Source organism: Lathamus discolor, chromosome 6, assembly GCF_037157495.1.
Source record: "Lathamus discolor isolate bLatDis1 chromosome 6, bLatDis1.hap1, whole genome shotgun sequence".
NCBI lineage: Eukaryota > Metazoa > Chordata > Aves > Psittaciformes > Psittacidae > Lathamus > Lathamus discolor.
The window spans coordinates 60,253,928-60,277,211 of record NC_088889.1 but is presented as its reverse complement, the minus strand read 5'-3'; the positions used below and the strand labels follow the sequence as shown (position 1 = coordinate 60,277,211).

At 36.8% G+C, this 23,284-nt stretch overlaps 1 protein-coding gene across 1 annotated transcript in view; it reads right to left on the bottom strand.

Annotated features, from left to right (window-relative positions):
• Positions 1-10,341: 10,341 nt before the first annotated feature.
• Positions 10,342-23,284, bottom strand: part of PARVA (parvin alpha) — a 67,752-nt gene continuing 54,809 nt past the window's right edge. The window contains exons 10-14 of the mRNA XM_065683078.1: positions 22,194-22,255; positions 21,456-21,524; positions 19,790-19,891; positions 18,958-19,030; positions 10,342-15,568 (exon numbers count right to left, since the gene is read on the bottom strand). Of these exons, the coding sequence (XP_065539150.1) occupies positions 15,492-15,568; positions 18,958-19,030; positions 19,790-19,891; positions 21,456-21,524; positions 22,194-22,255 (383 nt within the window). The 3' untranslated portion in view covers positions 10,342-15,491. The remainder of the gene's footprint in view (positions 15,569-18,957; positions 19,031-19,789; positions 19,892-21,455; positions 21,525-22,193; positions 22,256-23,284) is intronic.

The following is a 23,284-nucleotide window of genomic DNA, read 5'->3' as shown; positions in this document are numbered from 1 at the left end:
ACTTTAATACCCACACATTCTCTATCTAGCCACTGGCAAGCAGTTGTGTGGGGTCAGGTAGGCCACTGCGGACTATTTCATAGCAAGACAGTTAATCTGCATCACAACAAACTGTGATACTTCAGGAAAAAGCAGTTCTACCGTGATGTATTCTGAATTACAGACAGACCTCAAATGGTCTCCACAGATGCCAAGTCACCAGTAGCCTGATTCAGATATCCCATCTGTCCAAATGCCTATTGCATTTCTTCAAACCTTGGGTACCTTAAAGAATGACTTTGGGGCACCTTTTACAAAGCAGTCCCACTTTGGATGCTCTTCTGACTCACCACAGAAAGAATAGCCCTCTCCCCTCCTCACACATGCAATCTTAATTTTATAATTCAAAAACACAGAACCAAATCCACCCCTAATGTAACTAGTCAATGAAATGACTCCAAGAATCAGTTTTAATCTCCTGGTTCTAAGACGAGAAAAATGTCTCATCCAGCATATAAGTAGAAACTTAATACACACTCTGGTGTGTTAGACAGCATTGTCAACACAGCACTGTATTTGCTTTTGAATAGGCTTATTCATATGTGTGTTCTTTCTAAATCTGGATATTGCATTTGTTATGCAAAGAAAGAAAATTAAGTTTTGCTACTTGAGATAGCAACTGCTGAGACACCTGAGTTTCAGCATATGTTAATAGTACGCTTATCCTCACTCAAGAGAGATGCTCAAACCTCTAATAAAATTTTGATTTTTAAAGATTTCCTCTACTAAAGTATACTTAAGTACCATGTACCATTGCCATCTAGTGGAAAGGTAAGTAAGAACACAGGTTTCCTTCACTTTAATAACTATCCATGATGATTATTTTAGCTAATCTTTAGATTAGCTTATTGCATGCTGTAAAATCCATACATTTCTCAATGCCTGCCCTGCTCTCAGGTAAATCAATAGCTTCCTGTTTATTTTATATTTTGGTATGGTAGAAAGAAGTGTTTGACTGCTGTTAGCAATCTTACTTATAGAAGAGTTTTTCTTCTGAAACAGAGGAAACTTAGCTTGCATCCTCATCTTCGATTAAATATAATATTTACTAACTCAATTGAAATACAGCATGTTAGTGGATACACATGGTCAATATGAACATATTTCAGAGACAACTGCTGTGAAAAGGGAGGTGGTGGTACAACAGGAATAGAAAGAAAGCTATAGTAATTCAGCTTCTTCTTGGCTTGTCTAAAAGAATAAAATTAACACAGCTTTTTACAATTAAAAGCATACGCAAGTTTCGGGAAGGCTCACAGATTAAGCATTAAAGTGAGCAGCTTCTACACAAAAACTCTGTTCAGGCTAAAAGACTTATTTCTTGTAGCCATTTGTTTAATGAGTTTATGTCTGCTGTAACATTCAAAGAAGTCAGCAGAGCTAGAGTTTGACAGCTGCTCCTAAAAAACCCAAGGAGTACGCACTTCGCTCATCTTCCTCACAAACTTTAGATAAGGATGAGAAATGTTACAGAAATCCACTGGAAAACCTCAAAGGCAAAATACATGATATCTAGTTTTACTAGATTCTTATCATTTACAGTTCACCCTAAAACTCCCACACATTTGTTTCTTAAAGTCCCTTATGCTCCGTTAAAACTCACTGCAGCAATGTTCCCATAGGAATGTGGCCACTTGCCAGACTCTCTCATGAACATTTCATTAATCTTCTTGGCTCTCATACAGACTACAAAACATTATTTGTTAGCAATTTAACTGTTTTGCTCCCAAATGTGCCAGAAATGTGATCTTTGCTATGCTTTCATTCAAGAATACACAGGATAATTATATAGTAAATGAAATGAGGTTTTTTACGTTTTGCAAGATAGAGTGCAAGAAAGGTAAACTGTTCATAACTTATGGCTGGAATTAATTCTCATGCTATCCTAAACCGAAAACCATTCTCAAATGTTAAGATCTAACTTATACTTAGCAAAATACATATTTAAATTCAGTTTCAGACTATTCCATGTAATCTACCTATTTGAGAGGATAATAGAAAAGACTACTTCTGTTTTCTGTAAGTTCGGCCTGCTGCACATCCAGTGATACTGAGAAAAGACTATCACTGGCTTTGCAATAAATATGAAGACTCTGTTAGCATGCAAATCTTTGAAAATACATGTGACTTGCTAGAGAGAAGGAAAACAATTAAGAGAAAAGCAACATCATCCCCTGCAGAGCAGGGAGGAGTTAGTTCTAGCTATACAGACACACAACTTTTATTTCATAAAATGGGAAGCTTCAGAGTAGTATAAGTGGATAAAGCTGCCCTCAAGTTCATATAATGCTAACAGTATAGAAGCAGGTTTAATCACTCAATTTAATCTGGGCTTTAAAAAACCAGCATCACATAGAGACATACAGATGCAACTCAACTTCACGGGAGAAGTATAACCTTTTCATTTTCTAACTTTTCAGCATTGTAAGTAATAAGCTTCAAGTGTGTCAACTCCCAGGGTTTTTTTTTTTTGGTAACTAATCTATAAGAAGTTCAGTTAATTCCTAAAATCCCATTTTGACTTTGCAACAATGTGACTATTTTAAACAATTTTCTTCTATAGCACTGTATGCAAAGCGGTATACATCTATAATTGAAAGATGAAATAAAGAGTAAAGAGCAATTCAAGGCTGAAGTCATTTAAAAAAAGAGGATCAGAGAATTAAAAGGAGAGGAATGAACAATAGCACATTTATAGATCTTTCTGTTTTCTCTTCTGATTTCTGTAAGTGCACACAAGAAACCAAAACATTTGGGACGTATCCAAACTCAGGCTCTTCTGAGGTTTTCCCAGCACTTTTTTTGGCTTAATATTGTTCTGCAATGTAATGGGCAAAGTCATGCAGCCATACTCTCCACATTGTGTAGTCGCTAAACTGCAGTCTGTGTGAACAGACACATATTTGACCAGCCACGAATGAAGCAATGGCCACAGGCTGTTTGCTGGATCAGAATTTGGATTTTTTTCTTAGAATAACCATAAGGGGAAAAGAAAAACATATTGAAAATTATGCTGCAGAATGCACTGGATTGTGGCAAAAACTGATTGAAACATGCTCTTTCAATTCTACCTTTTAAAATTATAGTGGGGGATGAGCGGGGAAGTGTTATGAGTGCATCCACAGAACATGAGCAGTTGATGATAGAAATAAGAAGCTCTATCAGTTGTTACATGCAGTAAGATAATGAAACCATTCAAAACTTTCAATGTTGCTTGAGAAAAAGGAACAGGAATGACACAGTGTGTAAGACCAGTTGGAAAAAAATAGGGTTTTGGTGAGACAACAGCATATCAGCTGCATGATTTTGATTGTTTAGATGTTGGGTTGATCAACTATCTTAACCAAGGAGAAGGGACAGCTGGAAGAAGAGGTATGTCATAAGGTATGATCAGATGAAGGGGGCTGGGAGCTAGGCATTTTTGAAGGGTGAAGGTAGGTAGGAGTATTTTGATACAAAGGCTCATACAATATCTCAGGAGAGTCAGTCAATGAGGAAATGACCAGTGGAGGGGGAAAGGCACCCTGGAAAGTATCTGTTTTTCTTAGATGGTGATGGGAGACCTGATGTAGCTCTTTTACCACTGGACTGAGAGTACTCAACTGCAGTGTTACAAGGGTTAAAACCAGTCAAGAGACAAGCACATATGTAATCTGCCATTTGGAATGAGCATTCCCAATTTAGCTTTCAACCGGTGGCAAAGCCTAGTCATAGTGGTGAGATGCCAAATATTAATTTAGGCAAAACTACACTGCTATATACTCTTGGAAGCTGTATGATTAGAAGTCAATAGAGTAAAACTGACCTAATTTCTTATTTTTATTTCTTAACTAAAAGCAGCTCAAGGGAATCCTGAACACAGAGACTTGCTCAACGCACACCATAATTGGACAGGCTGATTTAACTAGCTGGTTGGCTAACACTCTATTCTGATTAAATTGTAAGACCTTTTTTCCAAACGGCAAAGCTCTCCTCCCTGTAATTCCTGAGAACCCCATCCGAGAATCACAGTGTAAAGAGAGTGCACAGTGTCAGACAGCCTCTGTTGTTCTCCCCAACAAGTTATAAATAAATATAGCATACTTACAGTGCTCTGTATTAAAGAAAGCCAAGATCAAGGCCAAGTGTCACAGTCCTCCCTGAAAATAATTGCAGCATGCAATATAATCCCACATACTCTAGCAATATGTAGTCTAAATAGAAACCAACAGGACAGCATGGGATTGTGGGTGGTGGAATTCTACCAGACCTTGGGAATTTTATGTTAATTAAGAAATGCTGATTAATAAAGAATGGCAAGTTTTAATAAGCCAGTTATAAAAGAGAAATTGTGTTTAAATAACAAGAGTGTCTTGATTCCCTGGAACAAATCTTCTGATTTTTAATGGGGGGAATTCACCTAGTGGAATATTTTGCCTGACTTACGACAGCCGAAGTTTTCTGTTGGTGTTACTCACTGCGGTTTAATTCTATCCCAGAGGTCTGCTGGGTAACTGAGCCATTGGGAAAGAGGTCTTAGAAGCAGCAGAAATTACAGTCTTGATACCAAAATTACTGGGTGAGGTTCTGTCATACTAGAGGAGAGAACGTAAGATCACAAGACTTCTGGGGTTAAAGTGTTAAGGTACATGCAAAAGACCCAGCAACACAATATAGTATAGTTTATTTACTGAAAGTGCTCAGAATGCAAGTTACAGGTCTGCTAGTAAAGAGATTAACAAAGGTGCTGGGACTGTGCTGCCCCAGCAGGATCGATGCTTTATCTCACTTCCGAGTACAAATGCTTCTTCTCCCTTTCAGTAGTACAACTACACATAACTACCTACACAAACCGAAGGAAACCCCTCATCTTTTTTGTTACTGAGCACAAAGGGAAATCCTGAGACATGATGCAGGTTTCTCTGTATATATATCAGGCAGAGCTGACTCAGAGAAACTTGCCCATTAATATCCTGTATTCACATCATGCTACGCACATTGGTGGATCATACAATACTTTGCAGATTACTTAAAGGAGCTGTGTTCAATGGAGGGACATCATTGTAAGCATAAAACAGGAATCCATACACTTTTGGTAATCCAACCTCAAATAATGTGAGCATAGAGACTCTGCTGTGGCTAATGAAACATGAAAAGCAAGGTCTAATTATCAGCAAAGGAATTTCAGAAATTACTACTCAAACCTCTAACTGAGGAATACAGGTGTTCCTGAAAAGCAGTGTAACTGCTCAAAATATCCATAGAAAAACCTGTGCCCTAAATCTGCTTCCTACCAACTTGGAAACTTTCCACAGTGATTGGGAAGTGTACATTGTAACAAATTTATTGCCAGACTTTCTTCTTGTCCCTCCAAGACAGAAAAATCTCTGAATCTGGACATGGAGCTCTGGTTAAATGAAGCCGAGTCTGCTACGTGCTTCTAATTTCTTCGCTTTGATGAAAGTCCTAATGTCACCACTTAGGCAATGAGAAGGCAAGTTAGGGCTTTATCAGTACTAACTGGCAGCAGGCAGAGTTGAAGGCAGATCTTGATTAAGAGCTCTAAGCCACTGGAATTAAACTGTGGGACTGCAGAGTCTGGGAAGTAGTGGTCTACATGCAAGTTTTCATTTCAGAGCCCCCCTAAGCCCCTTTTAAAACCTGAGTTTTCTCTTCCAGCTCTCCTCTTCAAACTACAAGTAAACTCATGGAACCTGCCGAAGCAGAAAACTAACTTATTAGTCACAGGACAGTTGGTGGCACACAGAGCATACAACTGATTAATTTATCTGTCTAGGTTATTTTACAGCCAGCTGGCCCACCCTCATTGTGTCATATGAGCATGTTGCAAACTCTAAAGTGTTCACACAAAGATACATTTCTTTCTCTTCCCCTCACCCTCTACTTTTATTTGTGCTTCTTTCTTTACAGATCATGCTATTGTGCACAAAGTATCTGTATGCCTGCTTCTCATTTGCATTAAGAGTCCCTAAGGTGTCATGAAGAAAGTTTAGTGTTAAGTAAGATTCAGGCCTTGATTTCTGTGAGGGTCGGGGGGGGGGGGGGTGTTTTCTTCGTTTTGTTTAAATGCTTTTAAAATTGTGTAAATACAATTAGTATTGCTTCCATTTTGACAGGCTACAATCAGTAGCGGCTTAGATTACCCTCTCTGCAATTTATATTTGAGGAGATGATTTGATTTTGCTGTTGCTTTATTAAGAGAAGGCACAGTGACCCAATTAAAAATACTGATAGGGATCCTGACCAATTCTATCTTTACATTTTGTCTTAAGAAAGAAAATAAAAGTTCCCAGATAGCAAAATTATGAAAATCACAAAGGGAAGGGCCACCTAAGACTCCTTTTACTGAAAATGTAATCGCCACAAGTTTTTCACTCATCTGAGTCAAGGCTGGGAATAATCTCCAATGTCCTAAAATTGTGCATTTCTTTTTTCTTTTTCTCTTATAGATTAATTACAGTACTTCACCAGTCTGTCAAATAAGGCAACTCTGTCGCTTACTTTTTAAACTAGTACATTCATGGGAATCTTTTTTTTTTTTGTATCATTATCTCATAAAAATACACATGCAAGTTTAGCACAAACCATAAAAATGTATTGTAGACTTCAGCTAATCTAGTATATTTCATTTGTAAGGAGGATTTGGGTGGAAGCCAAGTTAATTAAAACCAGAATAGAAATGTTCTATTCATATGAGTCATATACTTCTGACTCACAATAGAGTCTGTTCAACTAATGGGTTAATTTGTCCTGATAACACAGGAAAAAATTAACTTATAGGTTATGACACTGTTTGAACTGAGTGCTGGTTTAAGACAGTAGATGTACAAGTTTTTTTTTTTGCAATTAAGAACACAGATCTGCTCTAATGAAGTCCCTTCTGTCTATTCAAGATCCATTACAAGCAGTTCAGAAAGATCTGGAGGTACAGAAAGCTTAGAAATCTAGGACTGACATCTTCAGTACTCTATTATTTTAACAATAGGTACATGAAAGTGTTTAAGCTACTGTCACATAGGGGAAAGTCTAAATCATACACATGTAACTTGTAATGTTGGCATTTTCCTCCTAGCTGACGGCCCTGCAGCACTTCAATGGGAAAAATTCCTGTCCGAGCAACCTAACAAACCCGCATACTTGCCTTAGTGGCTTGATGCTCTGCACCTACATCTTTACCACAGGAAGTGTGGTAATCTTTTGAGCTAACAGCCTTTGTAACTCCTCTAGTCCCTTTTCCCCAGGGGACTGGCATTCCACACAAGCCTCACTGGTAACTTCCTAGCTCCTTGTTTTACACAACTTAAAAGGCACAGATGGGGTACAGAAAAGGGAACTTGGTTCCTAATCCATACCTATTATGATCTTCTGTGTAAAGTTAGAGAAGTTCACTTACAGCTTTCCTCCTCCCACATTCCTGCAAGACCGTGAGCCTTTCAAGATATGGACTATATCATGGCATGCATTCATGGAACTCCTACTACAACAAACCCTGTATACATAAACCATCCAGCAGTAATAAGCACACCTGAGTTATATCTGCCTAAAACTTAATGCCAGTGTTGAACACAGACAGCAGCATTCTGATACTCTGCAGTTGATTTACTTATCTGATCTCCAAGGCCCTCATAAGAGTAGACAAAAATTAATTTTTCAACCCTCATGCAGGTGAAACTCTTAATGAATACAAGAGTGGACAAGAAACGTATCTTTTTTGAGCTAATTGACAAGGTGGCTATAAAGGATCCTTTATAAAGGAAAGCAGGCCTTAAAAGTAATGGTTTTGTGGGTATAATTATATAGGATTGTGGTAGGGTATGAAGACAATACAACACAGACCTCAGTGTAAATGTGACTGAGGCTTTCCACAGTGATACGAATATTTATCCATTCCTAGGTAAAACAGACTCCAAGAAACCACAAGTGCTTTTCTCACATATTTAAAGTTAATTCAGTATTTTGCTGAATTGAGGCTACAGCCCTCAGCATCTTGGAAGTTTCAGACTGCGCACAGGAATATAAATAATCTCCCCTTATCTAAGTATTGCCACCCAATAAAAAAAAATAAATAATTAAGTTCTAGCAACAGTGATTTCCCTCTCCTCCCCTACATGTAATTTCAGAGTCCTCATCTGTTCATCTAATATAACAGTTTTAAATTTGGCATGTGATCCAATGGACAAATCATTCAGAGACATGACTACAGTCAGCACTGTTCATTCCTCCCAGCATCAAAAGCCCTAAGCAGTGAATGGTGCTGATTAGTCACAGCTGAGGACTTTAGAACCTCAACACGCTACTTTAGTATTAATTTTCACCTCACGGGAACAGTGGAAACATCCAGGAGAGGGAGGAATAGTTAAAGCACGTTTTCAGGGTTATTTCCAGTAAAATTAAACTGAGCCAAGTAGGAAAGAGTCTGTGCAGTCCACCACAACATGGAGAAGGGAAGCAGAAGATGGTCTTCCTGTTTTCCCTCACCAGCCCATGTGAGGCGCATGGCCCCAGGCAGATTTCGTGCTCTTCACACTGAATACAAGCACCAAGGTTGCCATTCTGGAAAATCTATTAAAGCAACGCTTCCCCCTGAAGCTGTCTAAATTTCACCCTTGATTTTCAACTGAAAAAGCCCTAGCATTTTATGCCTGCACATGCTTGAAGCTGACCTAGTCTCAATGGGACTGAGCAGTTCTAGTTTTAATCTATCTGGGATCCAAAAAAGAGATTTAGCATTCAATCCAGTACCTGTGCCCAGAGAAGGCCTAAAAAGTCTCAACTGGGTTGACAGCCAAAATGCACGTCTGCCATTTTCCTAAAACACAGCTTGTAGATGTGGTGCTCATCTTCCTATGTGAGTTCACCTAATGGCTACAGACAGGTAAGAAGCAGCGGATGAAACCATTATTTGCTTTGCTTGAGGAAATGCAAAACTAACTCAAGCTGCAGGCTTTGTGGGGTAGGAATACCTTCTCTTGGGGCTGTTTTGAAGCCAGAGTCCTGGATGAGAGGTATGAGAGTAATCAAAGCTTAGCAGGAACTGTGCATTGAAACAGAGGTGATGCTAGTCCTGGTTCCTCTTCAACCAATGTATTTTGGTATTTCAGCACCTTTTGACTAAAATTCAAAAGCAGGGCTTACAGGAGGCCCAGAAGAGGTTCTTCCCCCAAATCCTTTTCAACCACCTAACCACCAGTTATGCCCCCTATTTCACTCTCTCTTTCTGTCAGTAACTGTGGAATCACTTTATATACTGAATTGCAACTTCAGCTTATGAGTAGACAGTGCCCGCCAACACTAAAAAATGCACATTACCTTAAATTCATATTGCAGATTATGGCATTCTTCTAAGAAGGAGGAGAAATAACTTCCACAGGTGCAGAAAGACATTAAACCCAGGTCTCTTACTTTCTGGGTGAAGAGGCAGGAAGAAATTGAGGCAGCCAGCCAACAACCTTTCTGTTGTACTGCAATATTTGAAGATGAGCAAGTTTACTTGCTCTTCAGGACAAAATCCATAAAATTCAGGAAAAAAGCTGCAAGTACATATGGTGGGGCTTAACACTGTGGATTCTAAGCAGAGATACTTCTTTCCAGTCCTTTTAATAGGCTGGGATTGAAGAATGGCATTAAAACTCACCCCTACTGTTCCCTGTTGATGAGGCAGCTCTGCTTGGTGGTTTCAACTCTACAAGCAGACCTAAAGATCAAACACCTGCTTCTAGATTCATTCCAGTAACTCAGTAGCTAAAAATGTTGATCTGTAGCACTTTAGATGCCTATATTTTTGACTGGTTTCAAGTTCTGCACTGAAGCGCCTGCATTAAAGAGTCAAAAACAAGTTTGTAAAAAACAGATCTCAAAATCTTCCTAAATGCAGCTATTTTCTGAAATAGACAGTTTAATTTTAATCATTTAAACATTTTACTAAGATTTTGTTAAATCTCAAATTAACAAAATTATGCTGCAGTAAATTGCATTATACCCAGCTGCAATACCACCACTAAAACGTTCAGCACAGTAATTTTAATTAAAGGTATACTTTGCTATTTTGAGTCAAATACAGCATTTTCCCAACCTCCTGCTGTTAATCATTTCAAGCATATGCTTACGCGACTGTTTTTGCCAACCCACTCTCAGCTGTCACCAGCCCCCACACAAAATAATAACAAACACCTAGTGCACCCACATAGAGGCAACTGAAAATGGGTTAGATGCATAGAGAGGTCTAGAAGCGAAAAGAAAATAAACCATACAGCTTTCCTAATTATTTGTCATACATCTCATACTTTGACCCAACATACAGGGTTGATTTTTCAGGTGCGTATTTTATTTTATTGTGAATCAAAACAAAGGTTTCAGAAAAAGCACAGGAAAAATTCAGCAACGGTGTCTCTTACTTACAGGGTACATTAAATATATTCTGTGAAAGCTACTAACTCTGCACTTGAAGGCAATGCAGCTTAATTTAAACCAACCATTACTTTCAGATACACGTTAAGAAGCAGATTTTGCAAATATGCTATTTTTTCATTAGTTTTATATTGAAATTGAGAACCAAATATATTATAGTGAAACATACATTGTTGCAGAGTGTGTAGTATTAAACTGTTAGAAAAGAAAATCTCGTTATTGGAAAACAAACAGTCATACAGAAGATACTGTCAGAATACGTAAAATTAGCCCTAGTAAATATTAGATTACTCAAAACATCTTTGGAAAAATTGTGGATACTGAGGTATGCATAATTTGGGAATTTTGGTGCTGCTATCTCCATTTTTCATGTGAGACACCAAAACAAAAGATCTTAATTTAAGCTAATTTTAACTTTCTACAAAGGATTTCTTCAGCTTTAATTGTACTTTTAATTGTAAAAAAACCAAACCCCACACTAATTCTTATAGTAAAATGTCAAAAGTCTATTAGATAACAGTGTAGAAAATCTTGCAAGAATTATTCAAGGCACTGTTCTTTTTTGCATGCTTGGCACACACACAGGCCATTCACGAAAGCTGTTCTGATAGGAAGACAGGAATAACAAAAGCTAGACCTAAAGCTAGTATTTAGTGTATTAAATAGCATATATATCTTTCTCTAATGAAATAAATTCCATTACTTTTAAAAGTCATTTTGCTTTACAACACTATAGCTTGCACTAAGGTGTCTGCTAAATTAATCTGAAACATGAATTTAAAAACACACTTTAAGGAATTAAGTAAGAACAAAAGTCAACCAAGTAGCATTTACCTCAGTCAATACAGTCTGCCTGAATGTAAACCATTCCCAAACACTGTAACCCTCTGTAAAACAGAAAGGACCAAATGCTCTGTTGATTTAATGCCACTGGTACACATGGAGACATGCTGATAGGCAACTTGGTCCACAGTTAGTGAAAGTAGATTTGGACCTTATCCAGCACTTGCTGGTCCACTTAAATACCTGAACTATGCAGCTATAAGGCTGCTGCCCCCCTACGACAGGAAGATATATACTGACTAAGAAATGCAAAGAACTAAATATTCTTTAGTCAGCTCATTTAATAAGAAACTTGGTGCATCTGTACTCCATCAGAAATACAGAGCAATCAAGCTTTGGACTTTATGTGTGTATCTCAGGTAAAATTATGCAAAGATTCCTTCAATACTTTTTTTTTCTAGGGCCTGTTTCTTTACAGCAACTAAATGCCAGTCAGCTGGGAAAGAAATCTGAAAGAAGATGACTTCAAGATATTAGGATTTTAGATAATTTTTTTAACTACATCTTTCTGACATATTGTTAAGAATCTCTAGCTGCTCTTTGAAAAAATGTAAGTTTTCTGTGGTTGACAGAGCACGCCAGGCTCCATCAATAGGAAAAGAATGCCCATCTCCAACCACAAAACAAATCTGGATACCACACTGCTGGATGCAATGGACGGATTAGAAATCAGAGAAGCATAGAAACCTCTGTTCTTTTTGCAGTTTCATAATGCCCCAGCAGCAGAAATGTTTACTGTTTGTTATTCAAGGCAGGTTAATATTCTGCCAGTTTTCACTGGACTCCACTACTTGTGAGCCTTCATGTGACAGAGCACAACAGACAAGCATATTGGTCTGGTGGATGAGATCTGAATACCACCATGAGATCTTAAGGCAGTGGCTTGGATTCATACTACTTGGCTTTAGAAACCTAGCCAAAGCAGTGAGATAGCAGCCTGAAGATTAGAGGCTCCTGCTGGGACCAGGAGAGAAACTTGCCTCTCCAGGTGACTGTTTATATCTTAAATGGGCTACATCCATTAATCTGGATCTATTCAATCATTCAAAGCAAATATAAATAAAACTAGGATTGACCTAAAACTTAAACAACTTCTATCTTCATATAAAGAGTGAGGAAAATTCTGCATTCAGCTGTACATCAGTACATCTGCTCTGTATCAAGAATAAAAGCATCACAGGCACCAGCAGAATTTGGCCCACCTAATTTAACATTTCACTTCCCTGAAGGAAGGTGCTGGCCTACACTGATTGCTGAAGGGCAAACTGTCTGCAGTAGTATTGTATATTTCTATAATATTCTGTATCAAAGCAATAAATATTAGATATAATCTGTATATTAGATTTCATATTTATCTGACAGCTATTTAAATCTACACTGTCAAAAATATAAGCAGTGACCCACTCCTACATGGTGGCATATAATATTTGTGTGAATGTGTTAAAACTATCACATGGGTCTATATTTACATAAGACACTCTCGTTTATACAATAGATTTTAATCTACATGAATTCTTACCATAGGATAGATAACTGTGTAAAGCTTGGATATTATTTGTTTCTACGATTCTGCGTAATTACATTTCAGCATGAGGACTCTATCATTTTGTCTCATTTTTAAATTTTTTAAGGATAGAAAACAGAGCCCGATAGACTTCAAAATCTCTAAAATGTTATACCAATATAGCACAGGAACACTCACTTTCAAGTCCAGACAAAAAATAGTTTCATTGCTCCTAATATTTTTCCTTTACATATATAAATCTCCTCTTTAAAGAAAGTGCACTCCCGAAAACAAAGGCAATCAAAATGTTTTAGCATTGTTGAGATAGAGTGTTTCAGTTGAGCATGATCTGAGGAAAAACATCATACATGTTTTTAATTAACTATTACAATTACTACAATCTAGGTGCACAAATGAAAAATGTATATTAAATAAGCTGCAACTGCTGCTGGTCTCAGTTTGCTCAAAAAAATGGTTGGTTGATTCCTATCGTTTTGCTTCGTTTCTCAGGTATTAAAGATCTAATCAAAACATGTTCATTTTCATGGAGGTCAAAATGTCCAGATATTTCCCTCTGTAAAAGGATTGTTAATTTTCTGTACCTCTAATTTCAGAAACTTTTAAAAATACAGAGGTAACCAAATATTTTAATAAAGATATTTAGAAAGTTTATAACAATCAGATAACAATTTCTGAGTTCAGAGAACATTCTGATATTGTCCTCTGAACTATATATTGACTTTCCTTTGCTAAAGTTGATATATACTTCTCAGAAGAATAATTTCTGCAATATCTGTTAGTGCTCATTATGAGTATTTATTATGCATGCAGCTTTGAGCAACCTGGTCTAGTGGAAGGTGTTCCTGCCCATGGCAGGGGGCTGGAACTAGATGAGCTTTAAGGTCTCTTCCAACCCAAACCACTCTAGGATTCTGTGATTAAAGACAGAGCATAATGGCTTGTCTTCCTTTTTTACTAATTTCGGACTGGAAAGCTCTACATTAAAAAAGCCCTGGAAAATTGAAAAGTATGTAATGCTTTATATAATAAGTAACATATAGCTGTTACTGGCTGTTCTTGCCAGCACTGTGTTTCTACAGATTAACAGACCCAAGGGCTGACAGATTGCTTTCCCTTTTACCTATACCAGTTGTCGTAATTGGACGACTATTAACAAGTCTCCTTCCTGCCCTAAACAGTCCAAAGATGTCTGAACAGTCATCCAGTAATTCCTGTCTAAGGATTTTCTTCCTTACTGTGTAACCCAGGATCCCAAAAATCTGTGGTTGCATTGGATCACTTCTCAGAGTATCTAACATCAAGACTTCCAGCAAATGATTGATTCAATTTATGCCAGCACAGTTTCTGATGATTCAGGCAGTTGCCATCAGATTCTTTATGGAAACATAATTGGTGCTTGATAACTGTCTATGGCAAGAATCAACTCCCATTTCTCTTTCCTGTCTTTGTTTAAGCTAAAACTAAACAGGTAACAGCTTATACTTGGTCGTGATTAGACAAAAGTATTCTTTATAGCTGTGTAAAAATGACTCCAAAAACTTATATTGTAATGGAGTCTTTGCAGATGGGAGTAGTTTTGACAAAAAAGCAGTGCTTTTGTAACTGAAACGCTACAGGAATGTTTCTAGAAAATGAATCTGCCTTTTTTTGTGTCGGACATTATGCAGCAAAATACATTCATCATAAAATCAAACAAAGGGACAAATTCTAAATCCTATTTAGCAATAAATCTAAACTTACAACCTGTTAATCCTGTGTTTAAACTCCTAAATAAAAACCAAACCATTCTTTTATTTTCTAATGCTACGCAGTAATACAAATATAGAGAAACTGTATTATATAATGTGTTTTCCTGAAATGTGTACTTTGCAAAAAAGACCTCTTGAACAAATCCAAGTGACAAGCTGCAAATCGTGCTTATGTGGAATGCTCAATAACACACAGTTAAAGCAGAGCATCACGCTATAGTAAGTCTGAAGGAATGAGTAGCCACTTCAGTTTGCACCCCTAAAATTCAAGCCTAATAGCACTGGAAATATAAATCAGGTTAAGTGCTTGAAGAAGTATCTTTTCAGCTGTGATGTGAACAAGAGTATTTAACTGGTTTTCCCCATGCATATTTCTCATAATTAGAATGCAACTGTCTTATCATGGATAGAAAATATTGTTCCCCTAGACTAGAAAATACATTTCTAGTATATATATTTTATATATACTAGAATATATATTTCTAAATATATATATTTATATATATTTAGTATATATAGAAATATATACTAAAATATATATTTCTAATATATATATTTTAACATTTAAAAATATTAAAATAGCTATCCAGTACAGAATCTTCCTATGATTTGCTTCAAATGCTGATTTGAACTAAAGTTACCGTATCTTTTTTCCATTGTTTCTCCACCTACTACAAAACAGCGTGGAGACAATTATTACTAAGACATTATTTCTCCCAGAATACCCAAATACCTTCCTCCAAACGTTTTTTCATCATTATTAGTTTTAAATCTACTATAAAAATAGTAGCGCATGAATAATAATTAAAAATGCTTCAGATAAATGGTTCAGTTCCTTTTCAGATAAAGATGCAGAGGAATACTGATGAAAGATATGCTAGTTTTGATGTTTTCTTTGTTAACACTCCTTCACAACCCAAATCAATTCTTCACTCCACGTTCCTGTATTTGGTAAACAAATTGTACAGTACTCTCAGTGTAGACTTCAAGTCACAATTTACAATATCTAGAAAAAAGACAAGGGAAAAACAATTAGTAACTTCATTAGCTCAAAACATTTTTCAGAAAAAGCGCCTATCTTCTATTTTCCTTTCTTTGCTCGGATCCATATCCATGAACATTAGAATCACAAGTACAGTAAGAAAAAGTAGAGATATAAACAAAGTAAAGCTTTTAAACTGGTAACTCAAAAATCATTATTACAACCACTTTTTGTTAGGTATACAAATGGCTAATGGTGCTGATATAGAAATGCAACCAAGGTTTAGATACCCATGAGCCAAATTGTGTCTAGGTTTACACATATTTACGCTACTGAATCTTCAGTTAATTGTGGCTAGAAAGTAAGTATTCTGAACAAATAATAAGACAGGAACCAATGGAACTCTTACATTAAAAATTGCAGAACTTGCATTCTGGATTGCAACATCCTTTAGTAGGCCTAATTTCAGCATGACAGCTAGAGGCAAGTTTAAATTTTCTGATGGATCTAAAGAAGCTAGGCATACAAGTTCCCCTTCTGAAAATGCTTTGGGTTAGTTCATGTACATGGCCTTAGAAATTCCGTGTATAAAGTAAAGGAGTTACTCGAAACAAAAAGCTGATGAATACTTTCAGTTTCAAAGAGAAGTTCTTGAGAAAGTCAATGTTATTTCACAAGAAATCTATAAAGCAAGCTGACAAGTACTACTGCAGCAGTCTACGCCAGTGCTTCAAGGAATATTTAGTCTCAAACAGGGACTTAGAATTGCCCTCAGAAAGAACAGAATAGAGCAAAATAGAATTTGAATTAGAATTGTCCTATGACTTTTGACTCTACAGGAATTCAATCTCCTAATTTTGATTCTTGGGAATTGGTCATGAAAGTGTAAAGCAGATGGTGTCCCATTATCTTCAAAACCTCCAAGCAGGCCTAGTAAATTGTGTATATAATCATCAGATAGTTCTACCATTATATTTAACTGCACTGGTATTTCTCATAGATTGTGAAGGGGTTATACATTGAAGAATGAATCCAATCAAATCTGTGGGTGCTGTCCCGAAGCAAATAAACTTTGAAGGGCTAAAGATATCAACTACATATCAAACTGACATCCACAGACAAAGGGTGAAAACATTCAAACCTAGATTTTATGCTGAGCTTGTGTATGGTCATGAAACCATGGCCACATGGTTTTGTGGCTCTTAATTAAATCAGATCAAAACTGCTTGGTATAAAAGAAAATGCCAAAAGCTAGAGGAAGGGCATACTACTCCCACAGCATCAAATTATACTCTGCAATACTGTCTGCATGTAACTCAGGAAGTTTCCTTTTCAGGCCAGCAGCAAGCCACGTAACACCTTCCTTTCCTAATACAGAATGTCGAATAAAGAGGTAACTTTGATAGGTCTTTGCAAAGTTAGCAAAGGACTTCACTGCCACAACAGAATTCTGCAGAAAGCTCCAAACTAAAAAGCAGCATGCTCCCAGAGAAAGATGAGTTATTTTCATCGCTACATGTGTTTGACCTATATATATAACATTTTACTGATTGCAATTTTCAAAAAGAGAAACTTGAGTTTGACTTTGATGTACACATTTCAAGAAGCAATCTGAAAAAAGCCCAAACTGGAAATATATTCATTATAGACTCAATAGAGTAATGTTCCGGCTCTTTTTAAAGTAAAAGGTCACAGAACACTTTTTAATACCTTTTCAATTATATTGCAAATAACCCAAATAAACTGTTGACCCCATAAAAATCATTGGTTTTCATACTCATTTATTTAACCACATTCTTTTTTCCACTAGATATGTTTTTCATATTCTAAAGCACTTTTCAGCATATTTTTTCCTCAAGAACCTCAAAGAAACAGTGTAGGAATTTAAAGAGTATTTAGTATACACATTTAGGGCAAGATCCTTTTCAATACGCTTTTGCTCACTGGAAATTTTAAGTACGGGCATTGTGCCCAGTGTAACAACACATAAAACAGATGTGTTTTTCCATTCACATTGGGCAGGAAGTTTCATATTAAGCATTTCAATAATTGCACAAGAAATGTCTTATATATGCTGAAATATCCTTATGGTTTGATTTATACTGGAAAAATTAGCTGTCCCCTAGAGCAATAAATACCTGAAAAATTAAATGCCATAAGAATTTTAAACCTCCATGGGGAGTAAGGGATCACAGATATTCTCTGTTTTACTTGGATCCCTAGATTTCACTATTTCCCTCCTCTCTGACTATTTCAAACATAAAAGTTTGTGATACAGTCACCACTGGTTTAGTTAAGTATGACTGTGGACAAGAATTCAAGCAATCAAAAGAAAGGAAAAGACAGGCTGCGTAGGTGCAGATTAAATGCCCAGGCAGAATAGGCTCAATCCTGAGACATATTTATTTTGTGTGCATGTACGTCTACTGCTGTTATAATGTGGAAGCCGGGAGGAATGGAAAATAAGCAGAATGGAGCTGAATTTGATTCAGTGATGTGTGCCTGAATCTCCAGAGAGTCATTGCTATTAGAAGTAAAACTGAGCATTCACTTCTATCAGCTCCTCAGGGAATGACAACCCAGTATTATGGCAGGAAAAGACTGCATCATATAATGTGAATCTGCAATGGGTCTTGAAAGCACATTTATTTTTACGATGATGGTAGGTAACCAGCAGAAGCCTAGTTACCACCCTTGCTAGGAAGCGTGAAGCAGAAGCTACATGTCCAGCTCCTCCATGGTAAGAAGTGGCAGCTTCTTAGGGGAGGAACCACAAGAGCACCCTATAGCACAGTGAATCAAGAGCTCTATTATCTAGCCTGAAAGGCTGGATTTAAACCCTTATTTATATGGGCAAAGAGGAGTGCAACCCTGGTCCTGCTAAAGTCAGCAGCAAACCCTTCATCTTCCCCCAAGACACTTTAATTTCAGTTTCCAGCTCTAAATCTGATTTAAATATCCATGACTAGGTCCTGCATTCAAAGGCAGTTATATGAACATTTGAAATTCCTTATCCACAATACCTACTTATTTTGTGAAAAAACGTGTAAATTACACTGGAATACTTGAGGTTTGCTATGAATATGCGGGATGGGGGAAAAGGGAGCAACTGGAGCAATTCGTATCTGCTAGTTACACCATTTGCAGCTGTATTCTTTTTCTTTCAGTGAATATCTGAGTATTACTGCATACGTTTGGTCATGCGAGTATTATCCTGGCCATTCAAGAAAGGAAGCCTTGCAACATTTGAAAGTGTATCTAACGGCCGTTTGAAATATAGTTACCTGAGCACTTCAAAATGTATCTTGACTTTCACTCTTCGTTTAATGTTTTAGCTACGGTTTAGCTACACCATAATCCTATGAGATCCATTGCAAATTTTTAAGAAGATATAAAAAAAGTAGACTAGATACCTTCTGGTCTTGGCTTTGGTTTTTCCAGTCCACCATCTTGCATTAGCTCAAATGCGAAGGATACATTGAGGACCTAGTAATGAGATAAAGGTACTCATTATTGTGAACTATATACAATATAGGATAAATGGTCAAAACAAGATTTATTTAAAGCTGCAGACCCAGATGCTAAGAAAGGCTCTGTATATCAATGGCAGATCTGGTCTGTTGAATTCAGACAATCCATTGTTTTCTTTTTTTCTGGTGGTTTCAGAAAAATAAAAGTAATTGAAAAATAACATGTGGACTAATATTACCCATAGAAAAGTTAGTTACAAGTAAGAACAGTCCACCTCCCGCAAGTTTAAAAATTGGAACATGATGCCCCGTGAAGCACTCTTGCCTTGAATAGACAAGTGAATTGCCTGGATAGCAACAGACATTTGGGTAATAGTTGGTCTTAAAATGATAGATCATACATACATGCTTTTATGCTTCCAAAAAAATTAAACCTTTCAAATGTTAAATTCTTGGATTCTCAACACAAAAACACAGTTCAGTCACCAATTCATGTGTATAATTTTTTCTACACTTAATGAAGACTAAGTCTGGTTCAATGCATCACAAAATGGCTGCCCAAATCAGTTCTTACTTGCTAACCTCCCCATCATTAACATAATTTTCCCTTTTATTCCTGAAAAGCATTAACACTGAGATCTTAAAAATGCTTGGAAATGGTTATCAGTACATTCCTATTGCATCAAACTTAGGCAGAAAAGTCTGTGTCACCTTTGAACTATTTGACATGCTTATGTATTTATTTGCTTTTAACAGAAAAATGAAATCTAATTACCTTTTGTTCAAAACTATCAGGAGTCAAGAAAAAGCTATGCAGAGGAACAAAATAGCCTTCTAGGAGACCCATTAGCAGGACTAAGTACACACCATCTGCAAACTGTAAAACAAATATTTCTCAGGACATTTACTGAAGAATAACTCATTGCTTTGCTTAATGAACAAGATAAATATTGTCTAATGCAAAACTGTCAATAAAATACTAATACAAATATTTTAAATTGCAACAGAAAGATTTCATCTCATTTCTTTGATTCCTCTTACGTAGTTAGTACATTCTGTTATGTCTTCTTCAAAGCTGACCTAATGCTAAAATACACATGCTGAATAAAGTTCCTGGAACGAGAGGTTGTCAGTGGCTTTGAGGTATGCCTTTGTTTTCTATTCAACTAGTTGCAGGGAATCAGAACAGCCACCTTTCAAGCTCTCAAACAGCATGCATTATTCCCTGAGCACAGAGAAGTAGAATGGAGGTGCAATCTCATGGCCGCACTTAAATCCAGTACATTGGAGGAAACAGAGGAACATCTTTCTCCATGTTATGTAAGTCTGTGTCAACCTAATTTTAAGTGTAATTAGAGATGGAAGATATGTAATTGCTATATGCTAATTTCCATCTAAAAAAATAGCAACAAGATTTTGATAAAGGCCTCTCACTCTCACTCCTGTGGCATCAGGTCTATCAATGTACTAAGAGATCCTCATAAACTGAGTTATCTGAAGCAACCCATCACCTTCCTGTAGTAGGTAATTTTCTTTCAACTGACAGAAATACAATCTCTCATCTCAGGGAATACCATTTCAGACAAATGCTTAAGGGGTTTCTAGCCACATTTGAATAAATAATTTTTTCCAAAGCAAATACTGCAATAAGCAGGCAAAGGGAACACATTTCTGAAAGCCCTTACATTCTTATCTTACCTTTGAAAGATCTCTACGAGATTGATAGCTATTTAAATAAACCAGAGATTCTTAATAACATGAATCAAGACATAAAATAAAGCCAGTCCTGAAGTCACCGGAGTTTTTTTTTGATATCATCCTTCCTGTCTGACCTTGTAATTTGCTTATGAAAACTGCTGCAGTTGTTCACATGGGGTGGTATTAATACAGCAGGATTAAGCTCTTCTTTTCAGCCAATTTAGCAGCTGAGAACAAGAAAGAAGACCATGTACCGCATTATTTCTGTGGTGCAATCAAGCCTGCAGCCCAACTCTACAGCTGCCTATACACTTGAGCAGCTTTACTCTCAAGAACGTGTCTTGCTGAATAGAGTCATTGTAATCCCATATGATTGCGTGCTTATGTGAAGGTAGGCAGGAAACAACTGTTCAGCTTGACGCTGGATCAAATCAAGCAGACAGAGTTCTTTCCTCTGAAACAAGCACAGGTTTTGCTTACAGCACTTGGCAGCACCCAAGAGATAGCATATGTTAATTAATTTTTATGCTAATGGAGCGCAAAACAGCTTCAGAAAAATTAAGCTGCCCAATTGGTGATGGTCTTCATCACAAAAACATATTTAGAAATGAAGGGTTTCCTGCTGAAATAACATCTTAGAGCTCAATCAATAATAACTCAGCGAGATTTCTGGATAAGGCTCAGGGCATAGATCGCAACAGTGCAACTATCCCTCTCTTTTATGAAAGGCTGTAAAATCCTACCTGAGTCTCCAGTTCAGTGACCTCCAAATTCAATTTATTCAGATGCTTGTTCACAAAGGTGATGAGAGTCTAAAATATGAAAACAATGTACTGAAAGCCTATTCAGTAGAGCAGCAGCTCAACACATGCAGTATGAACTCCACTCAAAAGAGAATTTGCGTGAGCAAAGAGACTGCAACACAATTTTCAAGTTTTAAAATTGAAATAGAACATTAAAAAAAACTTTTTTTTTCTTCTGAGATTGAAGAAAAGAAATAAAATTATCGTGATGTATATAATAAAAACACTCTTAAAACATAACCATTCTTTAAAAAAACACCCTGTAGCAGACTATAGGGAAGTGGGTAATTGGACTCCACTCAAATCTGACAGCAGCCAAAATACTCTAGGTCAGACCCCTGGCAGTTGTAAACTGGATACCTCTTTAGCATCAGTATACTCAATCTACCAGGCAGGTTCTACTTAACATACACTTTGTGAGAATTTCTTTTTGATGGAAACATTGATAACCACATGTTGTTCTGTGTTCCAAAGTTAAGTTTATGCTGCTAAATATTAATAAAAAGAATATTATAATAATCAATTTGTATATTTATTTAAGCATAAAGCTTAAGTGTATTCAATGTATGCAAACTATGTCAATTATGTATTATATACATACACACTCACTACATACGTAGAAACAGATCCACACAAACATGCACACATCATGTATTTTGAAAATTAAAACTTTCCAACCTTTTTCACTACATTGAGCTTGTCTGGAGCATGGTCAAATAAAGTGTCAAATGCATCTCTTTCTGAAAAACATTCAGAGATATTAATATCCTGAGCAGCAGTTGTCCATCCAAATGCAGAATAAACGCTTATTAAGGCACATATTGTTTGAGACAACACTATCAGGAAGAGGTTTCATTATAGCCTCTTTGTATTCCAAGTACCATGTATTTTGCATACTGCTTTCTTGCTATAAGCTGATAGGAACTTACTCTCCATTATTTACAAAAAGCATCATTTTCAAGTAGGATTTGGATTACCCAATAACCCTGTTTCTTAGAGATTAACAAATAATGGTATCTATATTAATGCATAAAACCTTAATCAGGCAGAAACAAGGAGCTAAATAACCAAATCTTTTTTTGCAGAAGGACCCGAGTTCACATCTAGAGTTAGTACATCTACATAGGAAGATTTTCCCCATGGGCCACTGACAGTATTGTGGTGTGCTATATCATAAACCACCTCAAGCAAGCCTCTTAATTACACAGCTGCAATACAATCCTTTGTAGAAATGTTTTGGGGCCATTTAGGACATTATCAGCAGGACAGGCAACCTAGGGTAGCATGACTGGAGTGCTACCATAGCTGCTTTCTGAAGAAAACAGAAAAAAACAATAAATATAAAAAGGTACCAGAGCTTTTTCTGAGCAATTTCCATTTTGACTATCACCTGAATGATAGTAACTGACTCTATGAAAAGCTACATTCATACTCCTCAATAGTACAAATGCTAGATCCAAAAGCATTTGTAGAAGGTAGACTTTATACAGAGAGTGCTCTGGGATATCACTGGAAAAAGAAGGTCATGCATGTAGCCTTTTAGATCAGCTCTAAGGCAGCTACCGAAATACTATGAAAAGCAAATGCTAAATTTTGGTGGGACTCCCCCTAAGCTTCTCAGATACATGTTTTCTGCTGGCCAGGCCTCTGGCTAGTCTCGCTACTTGCAGTAAGACGTACTAGACACAGGAACTTGCATGATGTTTAGGCCTGCAGAATAATGACTCAAAGTCATTAAAGTGTAAGCAAGTAATGCATGCAAGAATGCC